The 25,866-nt window shown below is 40.1% G+C and overlaps 1 protein-coding gene across 1 annotated transcript; it reads left to right on the forward strand.

Annotated features, from left to right (window-relative positions):
- Positions 1-1,723: 1,723 nt before the first annotated feature.
- On the forward strand, positions 1,724-19,215 carry DEFB123 (defensin beta 123). Its single transcript, XM_070587999.1, has 2 exons — positions 1,724-1,894; positions 18,974-19,215. Exons 1-2 carry the CDS (start codon positions 1,837-1,839, stop codon positions 19,132-19,134), a joined length of 219 nt encoding a protein of 72 aa, XP_070444100.1. The 5' UTR covers positions 1,724-1,836; the 3' UTR covers positions 19,135-19,215.
- Positions 19,216-25,866: the final 6,651 nt, after the last annotated feature.

Genomic DNA, 25,866 nt, shown 5'->3' on the forward strand with positions numbered 1-25,866 from the left:
AGGAGCCAGACATGAGTTAAGAAGCGTCTAGATCAAGTCACCCCAAACATTTGTTTCTTCCCAGATGAAATCCCAGGCATTGTTATTACATATTGTTTTCTCTAAGATGTCTACATTTTGAGATTAAGTAAATCACTATGATGATGTGATAGTATAATAATCATTAACAATTAATAAGAAGCTACTCTGTTTCAAGTCTTGTCCTAAGCACTTTACATAGATTACTCATTTAATCCTTAAAACACTTCAACGAGATAGGTAACATTAAGATCTCTTTTCACTGGTGAAATCCTTAAATCCACAGAGGTTAAGTAACTTATACAATGTCAGAAAGCTCACAAATTAAAGGTCAAGGATTCAGCCCAAGGCTATCTGACTTTAAAATTTCTACTCTAGGATGGCATACAGCAGGGGCTCAATAAAATCAATATAGAGTGACAATTTGTGACGTCAGAAAGAGTGGTTTGGAAAAATATTCTCTCGGGAGGTAATGTTTAAGCTAAAACATAAGTGGAACGAAGGAGCCAATCATAGGAAAATCAGGAACAATATTTCAGGTTAGCAAGAATAGCTTCAGAATAGCAATAATTTCAGAACAGCAAGCAGAAATGCCCTGAGACAGGAACAATGGAAAGAAGAAAGGCCAGCCTGGCTGAGGAGTGGGGGAGGAGGGGGAATTGGTGTGAGATAAGATCAGAGAGGTATGCAGCAACCAGATCAGGTAAGCCAGGGAGAAGAGTTTGAATTGTATCCTGGGTGCAAAGGATGGCCATAGGATACGGCAACAACATCTAATTTATATTTTTAAAAGATGAGTCTGCGCATCAGAGAATGAAATGTCCAAAAGCAGGATTGGAAGATTGAATATGAGAGTGAAGGAGAGATGGTCCCCAAAAGAAATCAAAGGGCTGTCACTAGAAGAAAGGGAAGTCACTGCTGAGCACCCAGGGGGCCACTACCAGGTCCTGCAGATGAAGTTGTTGGATCGCAGGACGTGCATATTTTAGGATCTGGTTAAAGGCAAACACCCTCCAAAAAAGTTGCTCTAGTCTGCACTTCCACAATCAAGATATTACTCCTTCCCTGTATCTTACAAAATTGTGGGATGACCAATAAAATAGTATCCTTGCCAATTTGATTGGAGAAATGATACCTCGCTGTCATTTGAATTTGTTTTTCTTTGATTCCTGAGAAGGGGCACAGCCTGGTGCCCAAAGGGACGACCCTGCATGGTAAGTACTCAGATGGCAGGTGGCCAAGGCTGCTGGTACTTCTGAGAGGGCACAGCCAGGCTGGTGCTGGGAGCTTCATATCTTACTACCATTCTCCTCCCAGTTTTAGCTCCAGTTACGCATATTTTTCATTTTCAACACGAATATAAGCCTTTGTACAGACTTTCCTCTGCCTGGAACACCATTTTGGCTCATCAGCCCGGTGCTTTGGTATTTATTCTTCAAAATACTGCTCAGCGTCACCCTCTAACTCTTCCCCGACCTTCTGGCTTTCTTGTGCGTGGCGCCCCCTTGTGGTCGCTTAGTTTAGGCGGTTTGGAGCCGGGTAGAAGGACCTGTACTAAGCCTTGGACATTGGACCTTGCTGCCTGACCTCTCCCTGCTGGCCGAAATGACCAAAGGCGGCGTGCCAGCTGAGGGTGTGCAACTACACCCTGCGGGCTCAGGGGGCGCGGGGGCTGTACCCGTGGGCAGCTGAGGGCATGTGTGGGTGACATCTGTTCCAGTTGAACAAAAGCACCACAAGCCAGTGAGCCCAGAGCTCTTCTCCATTAGCTTTGCCATCGCATCGGACTTGCAGCTTCGCCTTGGGCCACTTCCAGCCATGAAGCTCCTTTTGCTGACTCTGGCTGCACTGCTGCTGTTGTCCCACCTCACTCCAGGTAACCTGGACCTCTTCCGGGGAGGGGCAGGGTGCGGAGAGTGAGGCCTGGTCACAGAATCCCAAGGGCGGGGAGGATGGGCTGCCAGGCCTCAGGAGGTCACCTTTCGGGGCCACGTAGAGGAGGAGCCCTCACCTGCAGCAGGTGCCAGATCTTGGAAACTACCTACAACATCCAGAGCTTCTCGCTCAGCAACCCCACCCCTGCTCTCCCAGGGAGCATGCGCAGGTGGCCTAGCGTGTGAGAAAGAAGGGAAGAGGTGGGCAGGCAAAGCAGAAGAGGAGAGGGCAGCAGCAGGGGCTCTTTCACAAAATAGTCCCCAGAATGATCTAGCTTTTGTAAAGATCACAGCTATCTTAAGGGGGGAGAAAAGCTCGTATTCGCTGTTCCTGTCTCTGTGCCAGACCCTGCGTTGGGAGCTAGGACCACAGAGATAAATGGCATGGCCCTGTGGGGGATGATAAATAGCATTTGCAACCCCAAGTGCCATGAGCTGCAACAGAGGGGAGTCTGGGAGTTGGGGAGCACATGGGTGGGACCAGCCCAGCCTGAGGGCCAGAAGAGTCCTCCTGGAGGGATACCCAGAGTCCTGAGAAGAGCGTGGAAATCAGAAGGGGAAGGAAAAGAGGGGGAAGAAGGAAGAGAGCCCAGCTATGCAGAGGTCCAGAGGCGGGAGAGCATGCTGCCTTCAGGGAACTGGCACAAAATGGAGGCGTGGGTTAGGGGCGTGGCGAGGAGTAAAGCTGAGGGAGCTTTCAAGGCCCGGGCTTTGATGGGCCTTGAATGCCAGGGCAGGGAGCCGTGGGAAGGCTTAAGCAGACAAGGGCCGTGGTCAGACTTACCCATTCCACCAACGCCAGCATGAGCTATCCGGCCCCTCCTGCTCAACCGATGAAAGCTTCTGTCCACCCCAAGGCTTTCATCTAACCTTTCCACAGGCTTGGAATGTGTGAATTTCCTCAAACAAGCTGACCTCAGTTCTCTATGTGCCTGTGGCAACTGCCTGAAACCCCACTCACCTGGGGTAGAGAGGAAAGCCCCAGAACTGGGTTCGAAACTGCCCCACCATTTTCTAACTCTGTGGATCCGCAGCAAGTGGCTCAGATGCTCAGAGTTTCAGTTTCCTCCTTTCTCAAACTGCTACAACAATAGTACGTGTATCGTAACATCAGGTTGAGGGAACAACATCGAACACACTGAAATTTTGGTGTGCAAAAAAAAATGTAGCTTTTTTATTTTCTGTAACTTATCTGAATTTTCCCAGGAACTCCCATCCTGCTTGTGGGACAGTTAGGGGTAGGAGGCGGGGGAGGGAGCAGAGGGTCTGTGCGTGCCTAGCCTCAGCAGTTAAATACTCATCTTTCCTGGTTTAAAACGGTTTCCAAGTTAATTCAGTCTCTTTTGAATAAATATTCGGTCTTTTAGCATTTCTCCTTTCTTGTGTCCCCCTTCTGGTTCCCAGGATAGCATCTGGGTTTCGGAGAAAGTAACTTGATATGTCGTTAGTTAATTAATTGATTGGTTCATTCAGTAAACAGCAGGCCACCAGTGGGGGCGGGGTGGAAGGTCTTTGTCCCTAGCTTGCTGGTGGGTCCATGGTCAGCCCACCCGGCAGAGGTGAGGTGTGGGGTCTAGTGGAGCTCCCAGGCCTGAGGCTGCTGCTGCCCTGGCTACAGGAGGTGGATTTAAGCATCCCAGTTTCGCCTAGGAAGAGCATTTCCCTCCTACTTCCTGTTGGGTCAGGTGGTGGTGACAAAGACTGAATGGAAGTTTCTTTAGCGGGACCGTCAGCCTTTGCTGCCTGTAGCTTATGGTAAGATGATGTTTCTTGAATTCACCAGGCTCCTCACCTAATAATATATAAAGGAGCTCTTTGAAATTTGGAAATCCCTGATGTTTTTTGATAAATTTTGGTTCTTAAAATTATTGTCTTGCTATGAACTAAAACAGTTGATCTCATTTAAGCTGAGCAGAGACTTTGTCATTCTAACTGTTGTTTACCATTCCCCCAAAGCCCAGAATCTCTGCCCGATTCTGCATTTTGGCAACCAAAGTCTCTCATGATTAAAGGGGAATGAAATAGATTTCACTTTAATATTTTCAAAATATTAAGGTTAGGTTAGTTGTGGAAATTCGGGACATTTATGTGTAAAGCCCCAGGACCCAGCAGACATTAGGTTTATGGGGCACGTCACCTACCTTCCCATTACGCCTCCTCCCAGCACCCAGAGTTCTTCCTTTGGAACTTTCATCGCATCTCCACTCAGTCAAATATCCGGGTAGCTATTTCTTTAATGGCTGTTTCTCCCCTCGCTGGACTGGAAGCTCCCTGAGGGCAGGTGTCTACCTCTAACTTGTTTATAGTTGTATCTCCAGTGAATAAGCTTCTTGGTCTATACATGTGAGTGTTTCCCTAGGACAGATATCTAGAAAGGAAATTGCTAGGTAAAGACTGTGCACAGTTCTTAAATGTGTGAGTTATTGCTAAGTGGCCCCAAAAGGCCAAGACACAGTGTGTGAGACCCTCTTTCCTCTCACTGTCACAACAGCTCATCTTGACACTCTGGAATTAAAAATTGAGATTTCATTGTTAAATGGTGAGGGTTTTCCTGTCTTCTTTGTAAAGTAAAACACAGAATTACAGATCCTGAAAAGCACATACAACAAATGTGCAGCTGAATGAATTGTTATAAAGCGCACATTCTTGTAACCACCATCCAGATCCATAAACAGAACATTTGCAGTCACCCCAGAAGCCCCCCACCTACCCTGCATCACAACTGTCTCCCTCCCCCAAAGTAAGCACTGTGCTGACTTTTATTGCAATCAACTCTTTGCATTTCTTAATAGTTCCTTGCTAAGAATGCATCCCTGAAACCCTATTTTTGTCATGCCCACTTTTAAAATCTGATGTCTCGTAAGATTCTTTTAATTTTTTAATTCACCAGTTACATCTTCATCCCTTTCTTGTCTTTATAATTTACCTGATGGGTCGTTTGGCCCGTAGTTTCCCACAGTATAGATTTTGTTAATTGCATACTCAAGATGAAGTTCAGCATCTTCCTCTGACCTCTGTATTTCCTGCACATTGGTACCTGGATTCAGAGGTTTGATCGGGCTCAAGTTCTACCCTTTTTGGCAAAACTTTTGATGGTGATGTTCTTTTATCAGGAGGAACATAATATCTTGGTTGTCTCTCTTTTGGTGACAATTACAGTCATCGATGCTCCAAGCCTAGATGCGTTAATTCTTTGGGCATTGCAAAATTCTATGATGTGATTTTCAGTGGTTAGCTGGAATACTAATATAATAAAGACACTCCCCATCATCTGCTATTTGGTTACCCAGCAGTACACTTCACATAGGGAGGACAGAATAAATGCTTGATGATTTTTTCTTTGTGCATGAATCTGCAAGATAATGATTTATTTTCCTATCATCCCCTAAATGTGACAAAATAGTTTTAATATCATTATAAACTCACAGATTTAAATATATTTGATAAATTGTCATTCTTTGCTCTCTTTACTGTTAGTGAAACTCAAATTGTCCCATCCTTGGCTGGTGGGAGCCTCTTTAATGTCATTCCTGTGCCTTATTTTACATATTGCTGGTAGTCTTTGATAGTTTTGTGATAAAGCCCGTCTTACAAGCACCACGAGGGGCACACCTGATTTCTGACAAAGTTGGATAGTTAACTTGCCGCAGCAAAAAAAAATACACATCAAAGGAACCAAGGGGCATCTCACCCAGTGAAGGAGCCAATAGGGCTCCTATAGGATTGAGGGGCAGGGCGGAGTTTAGGCAGAATGTAAAGGAAGCAGTCTTTGACAGACCTCAAGGCAAGGCAGGGCCCGGGATGGTGTGTAAAGGGGTTCACATCAGGCTTAGGCTGACAAAGAGGTTCAGTGTCCCATTTTCATGAAAAGGACAAAATTAAGAGACATGCGGAATTTCCTTTCCCAAACCCCTTCTCTGACACTCTGCCGCTGGCTCTGGAAATGAGGCTGCTCTTCTGTATTGAGAAACTCCGTTCCTCAGGGCAGAATGTAATGTTCCAGTCTTGCCGATATGATTTCAAATACTAAGCTTCTGGCAGGCATAATTTGAGAAGAGGTTTTTCAGCACTTTGCCCTTTTGTTAAGTAACAAAAGCAGTTTCACTGGTTCGCAACTGGTCATCTCGTGTGACGAGATATTCTAGGCTCGTCTCGTACAGTTCCTGCACCAGATCTTGAAGCAACCATTTCTTCGAGAAGCTCTGATTTCTTTCCTAGGAAAATAGTATTTCAAAACTATAATCTAGATGCTAGAAATATTCAGTGCTACTAAATTGGTCCTTCTTTGTACATCTTTTTAATAGACAGAACTACGTGGGAAAATCTACACATTGAATATATGTAAGATACCTCATGAATTCATGCCAGTACTTGCTATTCAAAGTGCAGACTATAGGATTTGTACTTCAAATATTCCATATTGCATCTGTATTTTCTTTCTCCCACACCACTATATCAGATATACTCAGATACACTTTTTTTCTTCAGATACACTTTTATTTAAAGAAGATTTTCTTGTGTTACAGTTTGTGTAGTAGTTTTTCTGATATCTTGCTCTGGTTTTCTTTCTCAAGGCCTCTTCTTGTCTCTATGTTGAATCTCCTTTGCCTCTCTTAATATTTGTCACTTTCTATTGAAATTTTTTTTATGTCTTTTTTCTCAGTTTTATCGTTATCATTTACACGAGATAAAATGTATACATTTTAAGTGTACAATACAATTTTCAACAAATGTGTACATTCACATGACCACCACCACAATGATGGTAATAGTACATTTCCATGACCCCAGAAAGATCTCTCATGCCCCTTTGCAGTCAGTCACCTCTCCTGTCCCCCAGCCACCAGCAACCACTAGTCTACATTTGTCACTTTAGTTTAGCCTTTTTTAGAATTTCATATAAATGGAATGATACAACATGAATGCTTTTGTGTCTGGCTTTTTCAACTGTAAACATAATGCTTGCGATTCATCCATGTTGTTCGTGTCCCAGTAGCTTGTTCCTTTGTATTGCTGGGGAGTATTCCATTGTGTGACTATACCACAATTGTTTATCAGTTCACTAGTTTTTAGATATTTGGGCAGTTTCCGGTTTTTAGCTATTATAAGTAGAGCTACTATGAATGGCGCAGTACAAGTCTTCGTTTCTCTAGTGTAAATACCTGAGGACGGGGTTGCTGGCTTGTACGATATGTCTGTGATAAACTTTATAAAAAACTGCAAACTGTTTTCTAAAGTGGTTTCCAGTTGTTCCACATCTTTGTCAACACATGGTATTATCTGTCTTTTCATTTCAGCCATTCCAGTGGGTGTGTAGTTTTAATTGTTGCTTTATTAATGGCTAAAATACTGAATGACCAGTTAAATTGAGCATATTTTGATGTGGTTATTTTCCTTGCATATGTCTTCTTTGGTGAAGTATCCACTTTTAATTGGGTTTTCTGTTGACTAGTAAGTGTGTTCCGCATGTTCTAGGTAAGCGTTCTTTATAAGATGTACACTTTATACAGAAGCCAAAATATAATGATGTACACCTGAAATTTACACAATGTTATAAACCAATGTGACCTCAATAAAAGAAAGAAAAGATGTACGCTTTATAACTATTTTCTTCAAGTCTATAAATTGCCTTTTGATTTACCTAGCGGTATCTTTTGATGGGTAAGAACTTTTAGTTTTGAAGAAGTCCAATGTATTCATTTTTCTCTTCTGTGGCCCATGCTTTTTGTATCCTACATAAAAAAAATTGTACTTGACACAAGGTCAGAAACTTTTTCTCCTACAGTTTCTTCTAGGAGTTTTATTGTTTTAGCTCTTACATTTAGGTCCATGATTCATTTTGAGGTAACTTTTGTGTATAGTGTGAGATAAGGGTTGAGATTCACTTATTTGCACATGGATATGCTAGCATCATTTGAGGAAAAGAATTTCCTGTTCCCCCTATGAATTACCTTGGCACCCTTGTCGAAAATCATTTGACCATAGAGGTTGGGACCAGTTTATGGACTCTCTCTGCCATTCCACTGATCTATATGTCTATCCTTATGCCAGTACCACATTGTCTTGGTTACTGTAGCTTTATAATAAGCCTTGAAATCAGGTAGTGTAAGTCCTCCAATTTCGTTCTTTTAAAAATTAGCTGTTTTAGGTCCTTTGCATTTTCATATAAATTTTAGAGTCAGCTTGTCAATTTCTACAAAATAGCCTGGTGGAAATTTTCTTGGGACTGCATTAATCAGCTTAAGGAGAATTGAGATCTTACCAATAGTAAGACTTTGAATCCGTGAACATGGTATCTCTTTCCATTTATTTATATCTTCTCTTTTTCTCTGAAATGGTTTGTAGTTTGTATTTAAAATGTTTTGTATATTGTAGTGGACTGAATAATGACTCCCCAAAGATGTCCAAGTGTTAATCCTCAGAACCTTTGAATATGTTATGTTATGTGGTAAAAGGGATTTGGAGATGTTAGTTAAGGATCTTAAGATGGGGAGATTACCTGGGTGGACCCAATGTAATCAAAAGAGACCTAAAGGAGGGAAGCAGGAGATCAGATTGAGGAGTAGGAGAAGTGGTAGTGGATGCAAGAGATGAAAGTGATGTGAAGAAGAGGTCACAAGCCAAGGAATGCAGGCAGTCTGTAGAAGGTGAAAAGGGGAAGGAAATAGCTTCTCCCCTCAGAGCCTCCAGGTGGAACCAACCCTGCTGGCTCCTTTAGCCCAGTGAAACAGGATAAATTTGTGTTGTTTTAAGGCACTAAGTTGGTGGTAATTTTGTTACAGCAGTGATAGAATAAGAAACAAAAACACATATATTTTTGTTAAATTTATCACTGTTACATATTTTTATGCTGTTGTAAATGATATTTTTAAAATCTCAACTGTTTGTTGCTAGTATATTGACATACAATTAATTTTAAAGATTTTTTTATTTTTTTCCTTTTCTCCCCAAAGCCCCCAGGTTCATAGTTGTATATTCTTAGTTGTGGGTCCTTTTCATTGTGGCATGTGGGACACCACCTCAACGTGGCTCGATGAATGGTGCCATGTCCGCGCCCAGGATTCGAACTGACGAAACACTGGGCCGCCTGCAGCCATGGGGCCAGCCCCGACATACAATTAATTTTATACATCAATTTTGTATCCTGCAACCTTGCTAAACTCACTTGTTAGGTTTAATAGCTTTTTTTGTAGATTCCTTAGGATTTTATACATAGATGACCATGTTGTCTTTAAACAATACAGTTCTACTTCTGCCTTTTAAACCTGTATGTCACTCGTCAGTAAGTATGGTGGTATCTGCAGACTTTTCTTGGATGCCCTTAATCAGGTTGAGGAAGTGTCCTTCTATTCAGTGTCAGCTGAGAGGTTTTTTTTTATCATTAACAAATGACAAATTCTGTTAAATGTTTTTTTTCTGAATCTATTGAAATGAACATATGATTGGGGGGTCAGCTTTTAGTCTGTTGATGTGGTGAATTATATTGATTGATTTTTCAAATGTTGAACTGACCTTGCATTCCTGGAATGACTCACTCTTGTTGTGAAGTATTATCCTTTTTATACATTTCTGGACTCAGTTTACTGGGATTTTGTTAAGGATTTTTATATCTAGTTTATGAGGGATATTAGTCTTTAGTTTTATTTTCCTGGAATATCTACAGTTTCTGTAACAAGGCAATGTGAGAAGACTTTAAACAGAATTGGCATTATTTCTTAATGTTAGGTAGAATTCGCCAGTGAAGCCATCTGAACCTAGAGTTTTCTATGTGGGAAGGTACTTATCTACAAATTCAATTTCTTTCATAAATAAAGGGTTTTTTTATTTATCTACCTCTTTTTGTGTGTGTGTCTTTCTTCTTTTCTGTTTTTTTTTTTTTGGTGGGGGGCGGGGAAGAAGATTCACCCTGAGCTAAAATCTGTGCCAATCATGCCTCTATTTTGTATGTGGGATGCCTCCACAGCATGGCTTATGAGTGGAGTAGGTCCACGCCTGGGACCCACACCTGCAAACCTGGGCCACGGAAACAGAGTGTGCAGAACTTGAACCACTCAACCACAGGGCCAAACTCATGATTTGTCTATTTCTTCTTGAGTGAGCTTCTGTAGTTTGTGTTTTTCAGGTAATTTGTCTATTTCATGTAAGTTGTCAAATTTATGGTCATAAAATTGTTCATATTATGGCTTATTATCATTGTAATATTTATAGACTCTATAGTGAGATCCTTTCTTCCATTCATAATAATAATTAATGACATTTTTTTTTTTCCTGAGCAGCCCTGGCTAGAAGTTTACCAATTTTTTTTATATTTTCAAGGAAGCAGGTTTTGATTTTATTTTGTCTATTATTTCGCTATTTCCTATTTCACTTACTTTTGCTCCAATCTCTATGATTTTCTTCCTTTCACTTATTTTAGGTTTTTTGCCCTTTTTTCTAGCTTATTAAGACATCAGCATAGATCATTGATTTAAGACCATTCTGTCTAAAATAAGCATAACTATAAATTTCCCTCTAATTGCTGCTTTATCTTGGTGCTACAAACATTTCTGTGTATTGTACTTTTAATTTTAGTCATGTCAAACTTTTCTGATTTCTTTTTCACCCATTAGTTATTTAGAAGTATACTGTTCAATTTCCAAATATTTAGGGATTTTCCAGATACATTTTGCTTGTTGATTTTCAGTTTAATTCTACTGTGGACAGAAAATACATCTTTGTAAGACTTCAATCCTCTTATTTTTATTGTGACGTTGCATTACCCAGAATATGATATATCTTGGTGAATATTCTGTGAGCACTTGAAAAAATGTAGATTTTTCTGTTGTTGGGTAGAGTGTTCTATAAATATCTATAAGTCAGGTTAGTTGATAATGTTGTTCAAATCTTCTATATCCTTATTGATTCTTCTATAACTTATTCTATCAATTATTGGCAGAAGAACTTTGAAATCTGAAACTATAATTGTGAATTTGTCTATCTCTCCTTTCAGTTCTATCAGCTTTTTTTAAATTACTGTTTTTTCAATTATTTTATTGAGGTCTTATTGGCTTAGAACATTGTGTAAATTTCCAGGTGTACGTTATTATGTTCCAGCTTCTGTATACACTGCTCCATCAGCCTTTTGTTTCATAGATTTTCAAACTCTGTTATTTGACTCATTCATATTTAAGATGTCTTTTTGATAAATTGAGGCTTTGTCACAATGAAATGACTTTTTGTACTTGGTAATTTACTTAGTTCTGAAATATATTTTTTAAAATATTAACAAAGCTATTCCAGCTTTCTTTTGATTTGTGATTTCATGGTATTTTTTTATCCTTTTACTTTTAACATAACTATGTCTTTATATGTAGAATGAATTTTTTTATAAACAACATATAGTTACGTGTTGCTTTTTAATCCAGTCTGACAATCTCTGCCTTTAAATTGAGATGTTCAGATTGTTTACACTTAATATACTTATCAGTATGGTTGCATTGAACCTGCTATCTATTTGTTTTCTATCTGCCCATCCTTTCTTGGTTCATTTTAGTTTCTTTTCCTCCCATCTTTCAGATTAGTTGAGGTTTTTGTGATCCCACTTTGCCTCCACTCTTGCCTTATTAGCTGTACCTCTTTGTTTTTATCTTAATGGTTGCTCTAAGATTTACATCTTCACATTTGTATGGTTGTCAAATTGGTGTTTCTGTAGGAGAATGAGGGCTGGGGACCTCCTATTCCACCATCTTGCTGATGTCGCTCCTGAAGTTTTCTTAGTTTTTGAAGATCTCGAAAAGCATATTTCTCCATTTTTGGAGGACTTTTGCTGTGCAAAGAATTCTAGATTGTATTTTTTCCTTTCATTCGTTTAAAGATATCTCTACTGTCTTCTAGTGTGCAGTTTCGGACAAGACATCTTCTATTATTTTTTACCTTCTTTCCTACATACTTAACATGTCTTTTCTTCTAGTTGTTTTTAAGATGTTTTTTCTTTGACATGCTTTTCAAACATTTGATTATGGTATGCCTTTGCGTGGTTTTCTGTATGTTTTATTCTGCTTGGTATTCGCTGAGTTTCTTGATTCTATAGGTTTACAGTTTTCATCTAACTTAAAATTTTTCAACCATTATTTCTTTAAAAGTTTTCTATGTCCCTCCCCCCTCCTCTTCTTTTGGTACTCCAGTTGTATATATGTTATACTGCGTGTTATTGTCCTGTCGCTCACTGATGCTTTTCTTTTTTTTCAATATTTTTTCTCTCTGTTTCATTTTGAGTAGTTTCTGTTGCTGTGTCTTCAAGTTCATTATCTTTACTTCTGCAGTGTCTACTGTTGTTATTATCACTAAGTAGGTTTTTCATTTAATAGTTAATGTTTCATCTCAAATATTTCTGTGTGAACATTTTTTGCATCTTTATTTCTCTCCTCATCATTCTCACGTTTTCCTCTACCTTCTTAAGTATATGGAGTGTATTTATAGTAGCTATTTTATCATCCTTGTTTGCTAGTTCTCTCATCTGTGTCATTTCTGGGCCTGTTAATTGATTTTCTTCTGGTTATGAGTCATATTTTCCTGCTTTTTCTACATGCCTTGAAAATTATTTGAATGATATACATTGTGGATTTTACACTTTCAGTTGCTGGATCTTGTTGTGTTCCTTTAAAGAGTATTGGATTTTGTTCTGGCATGCAATAAGTTAGTTGAAAGCAGATTAATCTTTTCAAGACTTACATTTAAGCTTTTTAGTATGGGTACAGAACTTCCTTTAATCTATGGCTAATTCAGCCGCACTACTGATAATAGCCTTCTGAGTACCAAATGCTGCAGATTTTACAAGGTCTTTCCATTCAGGCAGGTAGGAACACAAACTATTCCCCACTCTGTTTTATCACTGGGAATTGTTCTGCCTACTTCTTTTTGGTGGTTCTTTCCCAGGCCTTTGGTGGTTTCCTCTTACACATGCACAGATAAGTACCCCAAGACTAGAGGGAGGGGGGCCAGCCCAGTGCCGCAGTGGTTAAGTGCACACGTTCTGCTTCAGCAGTCCAGGGATCACCAGTTTGGATCCTGGGTGCGGACATGGCACCACTTGGCAAGCCATGCTGTGGTAGGCATCCCACATACAAAGTAGAGGAAGATGGGCACGAATGTTAGCTCAGGGCCAGTCTTCCTCAGCAAAAAGAGGAGGATTGGCAGCAGTTAGCTCAGGGCTAATCTCCCTCAAAACTAAATGAATAATAATAAAAAAAGACTAGAGGAGTAATCTCTGCAGATCTCCATAGTTCGCTTGCTCTGTGTGTGTGTGTGTGTGTGTGTGTGTGTGTGTGTAGCTCCCTCTTCTCTCACACTGTGACCCACAAGTCCTAGCTGACTTGGCCTCCTTGAACTTCAGTTTCCATGTCCTCCATTCAGTAAGACCACCAGGCTCTATTTCAATTCCTTTTCCTACACTACAGCCCAGAAACTGCTTGCAGGCAGTAAACTGGTGCAATCATAGGACTCACCTTGTTTGCTTCCCTTCTCTCAAGGATCATGGTCTTATGCTGCATGTTGTCCAATGTTTGAAAACCATTTTTTCATACACGTTTTGTCCAATTATCTTGTTGTTTAAAGCAGGAGGGTAAATATGGTCCCTGTCACTCCATCTCAGCCTGAAGAAGAAATCCCACTTCTTTTTAATTTTTGCATATTTTTTCTTTTTCTCCTAAAATATTATCTGTTAAGATTATTTGCTTTTGTAGCCCTTCCAGGTTAGACGTTTTTCTAAAAAGATTTTTCTTTTACTCCTCATTATTTCTCTAACCTCATTTCTGAATTTTTAATGCTAGTGGATTTTGTGTTATTTTATTTAGTATACACAACAACTCTATAAAATAGGTGCTATTTTTTTTTCAAAAGAGAAATTTGAAGGGAAGTAACTTTCTCAAGATCTCTCAGTTTACTTGTGGTAGAACCAAGTTTCAAACCCAGGCCTTCGGGGCTTCCATAGTCCATGCTCTTAATCATTATGCATTACTGATCCTCTGAGAGGAAATATCCATGAAAATCTACAATTGGGATTGGGTGACCAGAGAAGATATGAGTCTCTGCCACCCCTACAAAGCCTTCCTTTTCCATTCCCCGACACTTTTTCCCCTTTTTTGACCCTCTGTTAAAACTGTCGGAAGAAAATAGTTTAATGACTCAAATAGAGGTTAAAGGCTTTGTTCAGCTGATGCACACCAAAGTAGCTCTCTCAGCCAAAGCAGGATTGGAGTTTTCATATGTGTTATTTGGTTTGCTTTAGGAAGCAGATTTTGTCTTAATTGTTGCAAAACTTGTGGTTGGAATGGTTGGGGATTGTTTCCATTTGTCATGCTTCTTGCTCAGGATCGTCGGTGCAATCCCATCCTAATAATTGTCAGAACAGTTCTTCCAAGGGCAGTTTTTGAAAGCATCGTGGGTTGTCACTTAGTTAAGATTCATGAGCAGAGTAGGTAGCAAAAAATGGGGTAAAGGAAAAAAAATGATAAGAAAAAAGGGTCAAAGGCAAGGAAAACTAAGGATCCTCTATCATATCTGTGAAATCCTTTTATAGGCTCTTCTCTTGGCCAAAATGAACTCTTTTTATCACCAGTCAAATCTTTGGGAGAGAAACCAAAATCACAGAGGTGCGTAAGTTCTGGGAACCACATCAAGAAGGCCCTTGGTGGGTTGGGGATGCAGTTTGTTCTTGGGAATTTTGGTCTTTAATTGTAGCTTAGGTCATCTGTTTGGGCAGGACGATATTGCTGGTCTTGATTAGGCATGGTAGGGCACCCTTACTGAGTGGTATTCCTATCAGGAGAAAAAGAAAAAGGAGCACTAACCTTTGGAGAAAAGTGTGCACCCGGGACCACAATCCTGTTGGTAATATCCAAGAGAAGCCACCAGAAGCAAACCCCTAGGTTCCAGAGGTCAGACTATATTTTTCACTCAATAGATGTTTTGGTTGCCTATACAGATGCATTGATACACCAAAAAAATTTTAAAAATCAGAGAGGTCTTGGGAAATGTACCTGTGGCAGTCATCACTGACAATTACGCATGTGGCCCCCTCACGTGGCGGGATGATGTCTAATGCCAGTTGATGATGAACAGCAGCTTTCTGGAATTCCTCGAATTGTCAAATGATTATGACAATATTTTTAGTAACATTGTTAGTAAAATGAGTGCCTCTGTCCCTAGAAAGGTAAATAGCATTTCCCAAGTAGGAAAGACAAACTATAATCATTTTTCAGCCACAAGAAGAGCTGTTCCATCTTGTAGGAACAGCTGTAGGAAAAGTGTCTGGTCATTCCCAGAAAAGGCAGACGATAGTAAGTACATATGCAAATCCTTGAGATTTAGGGAGTTGTATAAAAGGTCCCTGAGATGGTGATTCCTTTTCATGTCTCATCTTTACTGTTTTCCTAGGGTTATGAAACTGTCAGATGGGACATAAACTGGAGCTGTCCCCATTATCCAATTAAAACGTCCCCACCAACGTTGTCTAAATAGTTTTTAAGTTTTCTTTACTGTGATAGGTCAAATTTTTCACCGAGCTCCGTTTCAGACAGTCCAGAAACACCAAGCAGCCTTCTTAGTGTCTCCGTAATCCATCTGATTGAAATAAACGTCCACATTTCTCTCAATATACTTTTTCAGAATCTGGTACTTATGATTGCAGTTTGCTCAAGGTTCCAGAAAAGTTTTTTCTTTCAATTTTTTTAAGTAAACTAATGGCTCTCATACAGATATAAAACTGAACACGTGCCGGAGTCCCACCCCAGCTGAGTCCAGGTTCCTGAGAGATGGACGGTGTCGGCGCAATGAGGGGAAAATAAATAGGACATGAGACTTGGGTTGGTGTTAGCAAGTCCAACTTTACTGTGCACAAGTGTCGTTTTTATGTTTTTTCAGGATTGGTACAGAAATAGCTCTACAAATATTCTCAGAGAGATAAGGAAGTAAAAAAGGAGCACAAGAATATTTGTTAGCATTCTATTCTATAGAGCATAAGGTTAATGGTAGTCTTCTCCTCAATTAACTAGTGTTTGTTGTCTCTAAACTAAAAGAGATAGGTACCTAGACATCTGTCGTAATTCATGGTAAAGTTAAATCAAAGAGAGAAGGTCCAGGCCTCCGGACAGGACAGCGTTCCATCTGGTTACATCCTGGGGGAGCCATCCCTGCCTCCCTCAATCATTTAAGCCATTAGTGTAGATAGTTAATGGGAACAAAAGACGACTCCAGGGTATCTTATCCCCAGGGCTATTTGCATTCTCAGAGGGCAGTTAAACATCTTTACATTCCCGCGCCCTTTAGGGGGTGAAAGCATTCCTTTGTCTTTTAGATTGTAGAGCTAACAGTCCCTTAAGCACACTGCCCAGAGAAAATATCATTTTGTTAGTAAAGTAAAGGGCTGAAAAGCTAAGCTAAACTATATATCTTCAAGAATAAAAAACAGAAATAAGTATAGACATAACCTTGATAGAAAGCATGCATATAATTCAGAAAATATCAGGGGTGTCGGCCGGCCATTCTTCACCGAGGGGCATCCCTGCACCCCTCGGCCCTTCTACTCACAATTGTTTATTATTTATTGCTTTTAGGAGAAAACCTCTATAACATTTTAACAGAAAGCAGAAGGTCAAGAATAATATATAGATACTTCTTGATCATCCAATTAACCAGCAAACTTAGAAGGACGATGCATATATATATTTAGACAAAGAACTGGAGGGAGAAGGAAACATTAACCAGACAGAGGCCATAAACCTAATTCGACATCTTATCTGGGCAGGATTCCTTTCTGCTTGTCTCAAAAGGGACTGTGTGCTCCTCCATTAATTAACTGAAAAATATCTTGAAAGTTACCTGCAGGTGGTCACATTCTCTTACTATATCTAATTTTCCCAGGAGGTAGTGCCTCCCAAGCAGCCACCCAAAGGAGTGAAAACTAGAGGTTAAGAAAGGAAAATGAATGAAGGGCAATTAGAAGCAGCACAGGTATCAGAACTGTATGAGGGGCCAGCCGGTTATTCTTCACCAAGGGGCGACCCTGCACCCCTCGGTGTTAATCGGCTGGACCCTGTCAAACAGCCGATCAAATGATGTAGCCATGGCTCCCGGCAAACACGTGTTAAAGATTTTATTTAACTTATAATGAGAGCATGAAGAAGATTTTATAACTGGTTCAAAGGACAAATGTATATATGGAGCAAAAGAATGTTGAAATAAATTTACCAATAGACAGAAAATGGCTCTCTTTTTCCATGGGCCAGGGGAAGAGAGGAGTCAATTGAACCTCTAAGGAACAGAATATACTTGCATATAGAGAGAAATAATTATTTTTGCATTACTATCATTTATCAAGAGCTCATAGAGTTGTAAAGTAACTCCCACAGAATCAGAATCAGATAACTCTGAAGCTGGTGATCTGTCTAGTCCAGAGAGTATTGACACTGTCAGCTACTATTGACATTTTGCCACTCTGGATATTTTGGGCTGGATAATTCTTTGCTGTGCCTGTCCTGTGCATTGTAGGATATTTAGCAGAATCTTTGGCCTCTACGCACTAATTGCCAGTAGCACCGCACATCAGTTTTGACAACAAAAAATGTTTCCAGACATTTCCTTGCCAAACATCCCTTAAGGGAGAAAATCGTCCCAGTTGAGGGCCACTGCTCCAGGCAATGCGTAATTTTCCAATGAAGCACAAATTTTCCCTGATTCCCCATATTGGTCAAAAAATAATCTCAAAGAAAGGTTATTCCTAATCACAAAATAAGCCTTGCCTAAACCTACAGCGGAAAGAAGGAAATAATAAAGATTTAATTACAAATTAGTGAAACAGAGAATAGTCATGGCACCAAACTGAAGAAAATAGTTTAACTGACACAAATAGAGGTTACAGGCTTTATTCAGCTGATGGACATCAGGAAGTGGCTGGAGACCCAAGTCAGAGCAGGCTTGAAGTTTTTATAGAACAAAGAGAAGAAAGGGGTCCTGATTTGGCTCAAATAGTAGATTTCCTCTCTAACTCCTTCAAAACTTGTGGTTGGAATAGTAGGAAACTGTTCCAGATTTTTGTGCCTCTTGGTTGAAGCCATTGGTGCCATCTCATGCCGGAAACTGTCAGAACAGTTCTTTTGAGAGCTGTTTTTGAAAGCCTTGTAATGTGTCAGTTAGTCAAGTTTGGGGGTAGAAAAGGTGACGATATGGACTGATCGTTGCCAAGGGCTGAGGGAAGGGAGAATGGGGAGTTATGGTTTAATGGGTACAGAGTGTCAGTTTTACAAGGTGAAAAGAGTTATGAGGATGGATGGTTGCAAAACAATGTGAATGCATTTAATACCACTGAACTGTACATTTAAAAATGGTTAAGATGGTAAATGTATGTTATGTGTATTTTTCCGTAATAAAAAAAAAACATAAGTACAACCACCATCTTGATGATAGGCCTTGGCAAAAATAAAACAAAACAAAAATAAAATTATGAAGAGAGTGATGGAACGTTAGCCCCTATATATATACATATATATATATATATGTATGGATGAACCTTGGAAACATTATGCTAAGTGAAGAGGCCAGACACAAAAGCTCACATATTATGTGATTCCATTGGCATAAAATATCCAGAGTAGGCAAATCTGTAGAGAGGAGGAGAAATTGGTGGTTGCCCAGGGATGAGGGGAGAGGAAAATGAGAATGCTTAAGGGGTGCAGGGTTTCTTTTGGGGTGATTAAAAATTTCTGGAACTAGATAGTGAAGATGGCTGCACAACATTATGACTATACTTAATGCCCCTGAAATTTTTAAAATGCTTACACTGGTAAATTTTGTGTTATTTGTATTTTACCACAATTTTTAGAAAGGGAGGGGAAGAGAAAAAGAGAAGAGAAGCCAGGATCAAAGTCAAGGGAAATTGAGGACCCTCTATCACATCCATTTTAATCCTTTTACAGACCTTTCAAGTCTAGAACCTACTTCTTCTTAGAACTGACACTGTCTCCATGCTTCTTTCTTTTTTGTGTCAGGTGGCACCCGAAAATGCTGGAATCTTCATGGCAAATGCCGCCACAAATGCTCCAGGAAGGAAAGGATCTATGTTTACTGCACAAATAGTAAAATGTGCTGTGTGAAGCCCAAGTACCAGCCAAAAGATGACCCACGGTTCTTCGGGTTCCTTGGACCCTAAAGCCATGAAAATGCAGATGAAGCTACCCTGGGTCTCACCTAGGTGGATGCCTGAGCTCTATCAATAAACACCTTTGGCTGATCCCTGTGTTTGCCTGTTAGTCTCCCCCAGCAATTCTCAGGAGGTCCATGAAGTCAAAATTATTTTCATAATAACAATAAGACATTATTTCTCTTTTTCAATCTCACTTTCTCACAAGTATGCGGTAGAATTTTCTGGAATCTACACGATATATGGTGATATTGTTTTGACAGCCAATGAAAGGTATACTTACGTATCTTTATGTTTCTAGAATTTTTTAAGATGGAGGCTTAAGGTATAAGTGTGTTCATTTTCAGAGATTAACTCAGGTTGTTCTCAGTAACTCTACTGTGCTCTTACTAACTGTCTTTAGTTGTAGTATTAATCTCTGTAACCTCATTATCATCTAATAAATCATTACTTTGAAATTCCAGATTTTCCTCATACCTATATGGAAACACAACAAGAACTAAGGGCACGTTGTTGTCTTGGTCTGCAGAGGTATGTTAACAACCAGTACCAACTGGCTAACAGAGGAAAGAATATGCTCTCCCTGAATGAAAATAATACCTGTTCTAGTCTCTACAGTTCTTTTAAATACTATTTCTGGCACATAATTAAAAAAAAATTAGGGGCTGGCCCCGTGGCCGAGTGGTTAAGTTTGAGCACTCCACTTCAGTGGCCCAGGGTTTCACCGGTTCGGATCCTGGATGCAGACATGGCACCGCTCATCAGGCCATGTTGAGGCAGCATCCCACATGCCACAACTAGAAGGACCCACAACTAAAACTACACAACTATGTACTGGGGGGCTCTGGGGAGAAAAAGGACAAATAAAATCTTTAAAAAAAAATTTTTTTAATTAAAAGACATGCACAGAAAAAGGAAAATTTGACTCATAATCAAGTATAAAAACAGTCAATAGAAGCAGACCTAAAGATGGCACAGTTGTTGGAATTAATAGACAACTTTAAAATAACTATTATAAATGTTAAAGAAATTAGAAGAAAAGATTGAAAGGATGAATAATTTAAACTAATACACAGAAAAATAGTGTATCAGTTTTCTATTGCTGCACTATAAACCACTCCAAAACTTAGTGGATTAAAATAAGAACTAGAGTTCTGTGTGCTAACTGAGTGGTTCTTCTGATATTCTCACCTGGGGTCACTCATATGACTACAGCTCTTTCCGCATAGCCTCTCCATTTCGAGGAAGTTAACCTTGGCTTCTTAAATGATGGTAGGTCTAAGAGGCTAAGCCCCAATATGCAGCATTTATCAAACTTGTTATTGTGTTTTCTCAAGCCCCATTGGCCAAAGCAAGTCACATGACCCAGGGTCAATATGGAAAAGGACTACACAAGGGCATGAATACTGAAGGCGTGATTCACTGGGGATCATCAATGTATCAGTCTACCACAAGTGGAACCTCTAAGAATAAATTGGCCATTCAAAATTGAAAAATACAAAATCTAAAATTAAAAACTTATTGGATGGGCTTAACAATAGACTGAGCATAGTAGAAGAAAGGATTAGCAAATTCAAAGATAGATCAGTAGGAAATACAATCAAAGCACAGAGAGAACGAAAAAGAATGCAGAACAAACATAACAGAGCATGAGAGACATATGGGACAATATCAAATGGTCTAAAACATATGTAATTGGAATCTCAGAAGGAGAAGAGAGAGGGAATGGAAAAAACAAAATATCTTTAAAAGATAATGGCTGATACCAGGGGGAAGGGGAAGGGGGGTGGGGGGTGGGCACAAAGGGTGAAGGGGCGCACCTATAAGATGACTGACAAATAATCATGTACAACTGTAATTTCGCAATGTTGTAAACTATCATAAGCTCAATTAAAAAATATTTAAAATTTTTTTTAATAAAAAATAAATTAAAAAAAAGATAATGGCTGAAAATTTTCCAAAGTTGTTGAAAGACATAAATCCACAGACTCAAGAAGCTTAGTGAACGCCAAGCAGGATAGACACAAAGAAAATCAAATCTAAGCATAGCATAGTCAAACTGCTAACAACCAAAAGAAAAAGCACTTCCCAATATCTGCGAATATTTCAAACAAAACATGTTCAAGAATTTTATGGAGAAAATTAGAAACCCTTATTGAAAGACAACATAGAAAGCCTAAATTAATAGAGAGACATATCATGTTCATAAATTAGAACACTCAATATCTTAAAGATGTCAATTCTACACTGTTTCCTAGATTAAGTGAAATTCCAATCAAAATCTAACAGAATTTTTTCCAGAACTTGTTCAAAATTGTGCACACATAAACAAATATTTTGTTAGGAAAGTAGACATAGATGACAAAACTATCAATAAAGTACAAATTTAAGATAATGGTTAACTTTAAGTGGAAGGGGTAAAGCTGATATTCTATTTTTTTATCTGGATGGTAGGTATAGACATGTTTGTTGTCTTACTGTTTTTTATACTGTTATATGTTTTTAAAATATTCCTTTCCTTTCTCAATATATAATAAAAATCAAGCTTTTTAAAAAAGAGGTAAAAGCTATGAACATTAAGTGCTTTAAGAATTGTAAGCCCAGAGGGGCTGGCCTGGTGCCACAGCAGTTAAGTGCACACATTCTGCTTCAGCGGCCTGGGATTTGCTGGTTCGGATTCTGGGTGCAGACATGGCACCACTTGGCAAGCCATGCTGTGGTAGGCATCCCACATATAAATTAGAGGAAGATGGGCACAGATGTGAGCTCAGGGCCGGTCTTCCTCAGCAAAAAGGGAAGGATTAGCAGCTGATGTTAGCTCAGGGCTAATCTTCCTCAAAAAAATAAATAAATAAATAGAATCAATATTTGACTAAAGACAGAGTACAGTCAGGAGAACAAAAAAAACATAATAGGTATCTCCAAAAAGGGATTCAATATAGGAGATTGGTCACACATTGGTTGGAACTCTTAAAAAAGCTGAAAGTGAAGGTGAGTTAATCCAGATATTAGTAAGTACAGAAAGTAGCTACAACTCCTGAGCCTGAGAGAACCTTCCATTTGCCCATCTAGTTCCTCCAGTTCCATTCTCTACCCTTCTTCACCCTGCTGTCTGACCCTGGAAGGACTGCATCAATAGCATCTCTTGCCTCTGGCCTCCAGTTGGGTTTAAGAAATGGAGTAATCTCAGCAGGATTTTCAGAGGAGGGAGGGAGTAACGTCAGGGTGTTTACGCCCCCAGCTCTCTCTCTGCAGCGTCGCCATCTGAATAAGTTGAGAACAATTCCCCAGGGACACAGTATTGCTTTTGGTCTTTTACTATAGTACGCAGGGAGAGTGTCAGTGGCCTCCACTTGTCCCTTCCCACCAAAATAGCCCTCACTGTGTTGGTCAGGGAGCCAATGTGAAGATTCTGCCAGCTACCCAATATGTCTACTCTAATTACGTATTCAGGAAGAGGGGAATCACCAACAGCTTAAGGGGGATTCAACTGTTCAACTGTGAGATATTCTTGGTCCAAAATGTGTGTATCATCTGACCTCCATACATCCTCCAACTTTGACACATGACATTTCTAGTCCCTAGTCATTACTGTCAACTCAGAAATAGGATTGCCTTTACCAAATACATAGTCATCCTGGCAAATGGCCACAGGCACCTTGGCCTGAAGGAATATTTTCAGTATATATTTGTGGCATTAGTACAGAGTCCTCCCTCAAAGGGACCTGGCCTCCACTTCAGTCAGGGCCCCCGGGGCTGTAAATTTAAGTGAGAAGCCATGATCCTCCACTGAGGCAACACAATAAAGAGTTTTTCCCATAAGGGCAGGAATTTATCCATTTTGTCCACTGCTGAATCCTCGGTAGGAATTATTGAATACATCATACATATTCAATAAATATCAGCTGAATTAATGGAAAACGGAAAAAATAGAGTGCTGACGCTAGTGATGTGAAGGGGGAAATCGTAAGCTTATTATTTTTTTTTTTGGAAATCATAAGTTTAATACAATTGGGATAACAATGGAAACCATTAGGTGTGCTAAAATCAGAGAATCTTTAGCCACAATCAGATGCTCACTGGACTGTGGGTCCAAATTAGGAAGAACTGGAGCAAAATTGATGAACATGTACACGATGCTGGAACTATACCACGGAAAATTGCATCTAAAATGTTGTGAAACTAAGGATTTTTTTACCATGTCTTAGAGTTATTGAATCATAATCCCCATAAAACACATTCATTTATTTATATCACAAACATTTCTTGACTACCTACTATTTGCCAGGCACCATGTTAGTCTCTAGTTATTCAGTGATAAATAAAACAAACATGGGCTCTGCCATCATGGAGTCTACAACTTGTGGAGGAAAAAGGCATTAAACAAGAAATAAATTCATAACTACGTATGGTGACAAGGGCTATGAAGAGCATAGTGATTGAGAATAAGGACCGTCATGAGGGAGGCGGACCTCCGTGAGCCACCAGGGTAACCCTCTCTGAGGAGGTGGCACTTATCCTGGGATCTGGAAGATGAGAAATCGTGTTTGCAAAGAGTTGGGAGGGGGTTTGCAGAAGAATATTGCAGGTAGAACAGCATATGCATAGGCCTGTAGGGGCAGGTGGCTTGTCCCAGAAACTAAAAGAATGGTCATGTGGCTAAAGCTTCCTGTGCAAGAGAAGAGAGATAGTAGATGAGATCTGAGAGGCAGGCGGTGTAGCCGACCACGCAACGCTTTCATGTGTGGATTGAAAACCCAAGTTCAGGAACAATTTGCGTGTTAAAGGAGAGGACTGTCTGCCTCTCCTCCAATTGCTTCTATTTACTCGAAGCTTCTGCTTCCTCAAATTATGCTTTACCCTACTTTTACTAAGGCATCTTTTCAGCTTCAAGTCCAATGGTAAACTGCTTTATTCTATGTCTTTCCCAATTCAAATTCTTGTAACAGAGAATCTGACTGATCCAGTTCATCATTTTGTACCAACCCACCTCGTAGGTCGCTGGTCCTCCTATGGGGTTGGCTTCACTTGGGGAGGTGCTCACCAATCAACTGTGTCTGGGGCATGGGGGAGAAGGGCCTCCTTGTCTGCATATGGCTATCGCTTCAGCCAAGGCTGTGAGCAGGGCTAGAAGAGTATAAATGGATGGCACATGCACAGAGTCCCATGTATTCACATTTCCATGTATCTTTGCAATAAATTTCTAGGGAGGAGTATGTCTGCCCTTCTCCCCGTGAAACACTGAGGCCCTCTGCTTAGAAGGAAATGAACATCAATGCAATGTGGGCTTTTTGGTGGAATTCTGAGGTAGTGGACGGCCTCTATCTCCATCCCCTCATGAGGTCCCACTAATCTGTTGGTGAGAGCTTGACATTCACCAGGTCCTATGAGACCCAATGCTCCTTTTTATAATAAATATTTGCAATGCCCCTTTTCTGTTCTAAAATAAAATTCAGTAGCCGGCCCTGTGACCAAGTGGTTAAGTTTGCACACTCCGCTTCAGCAACCCAGGATTCACTGGTTCAGAGCCTGGGTGCAGACATGCACTGCTCATCAAGCCATGCAATGGTGGCATCCCACATAGAAGAACTAGAATGACCTACAACTAGGATATACAACTACATACTGGGGCTTTGCGGAGGGAGAAAAAAAAGAGGAAGATTGGCAACAGATGTTAGCTCAGGACCAATCTTCCTCACCAAAAAAAAAAAAACTTTAAAATTCATAAATATTGTAACTCACATAATTTCAAGAAAAATTAAATTAAGCCCTAAGTATAATACAAAGAAGGAGAAAAGAAACCATTTTATAACAATATGTATTTTGATGTGTAAGTCCCCTTAAAGACACGATGAAATAGTCAGATCTTGTACCTATACATAGCATGAGCATAATAGCTTCAAACGCAGGCTCAAATGGGTGTACTACACGTGCAATTCAAATCCGACCCAAAGTGTTCACTACCTGTGTCCTGACTTTCCAAAATGGTGAACAGCTTGGGTAAAGCTCTAACCAAAACAAGATATAATCATCCCTTGATCTACACAGTACTTTCATTCCAGGAAAATTCAATATCCAAGAAACGCTTGCAAAACAGCCTTAGGTTCCGGGCTTAGAGAGTTACAAATGGGTTTCATCTACATAAATGTCTGGCAGGACATTGGAATTTTGTTTGGGAAACAAGTCAATACTTCATTTTCCAGGACAGTCACACACATTGCATTCCATCAGGCATCCCCCTTCCCCAACTCACTAAATTCCAGTAGGGACCTCATTAATTTTGACAATCAAAAATGCCCCCAGCTGGCCCAGTGGCACAGCGGTTAACATCGCACGTTCCACTTCGGCGGCCCAGGGTTCACCAGGTCAGATCCTGGGTGTGGACATGGCACCACTTGTCAAGCCATGCTGTGGCAGGCATCCAACATATAAAGTGGAGGAAGATGGGCACAGATGTTAGCTCAGGGCTAGTCTTCCTCAAAAAAAAAATGCCCCCAGGGCCCCACCCAGTGGCGTAGTGGTTAAGTCCGGCGTGCTCCCCTTTGGTGGCCAAGGTTTGCAGATTCGGATCCCTGGCAGGGACATATACCACTGTCAGCCATGCTCTGGTGGCAACCCACATATAAAATAGAGGAAGATTGGCACAGATGTTAGCTCAGGGCCAATCTTCCTCAAGCAAAAAGAGGAAGATTGGCAACAGATGTTAGCTTGGGCTCAATCTTCCTCGCCAAAAAAAGAAAA

This window comes from Equus przewalskii, chromosome 21 (genome assembly GCF_037783145.1).
Source record: "Equus przewalskii isolate Varuska chromosome 21, EquPr2, whole genome shotgun sequence".
In the NCBI taxonomy this organism is placed as follows: Eukaryota; Metazoa; Chordata; class Mammalia; order Perissodactyla; family Equidae; genus Equus; species Equus przewalskii.

Coding starts and splice junctions, on each gene's coding strand:
- DEFB123 (XM_070587999.1), top strand. CDS start 1,837: ATGAAGCTCCTTTTGCTGACTCTGGCTGCACTGCTGCTGTTGTCCCAC. Junction 1,895..18,973: donor GTTGTCCCACCTCACTCCAG/GTAACCTGGACC, acceptor TTTTTGTGTCAG/GTGGCACCCGAAAATGCTGG.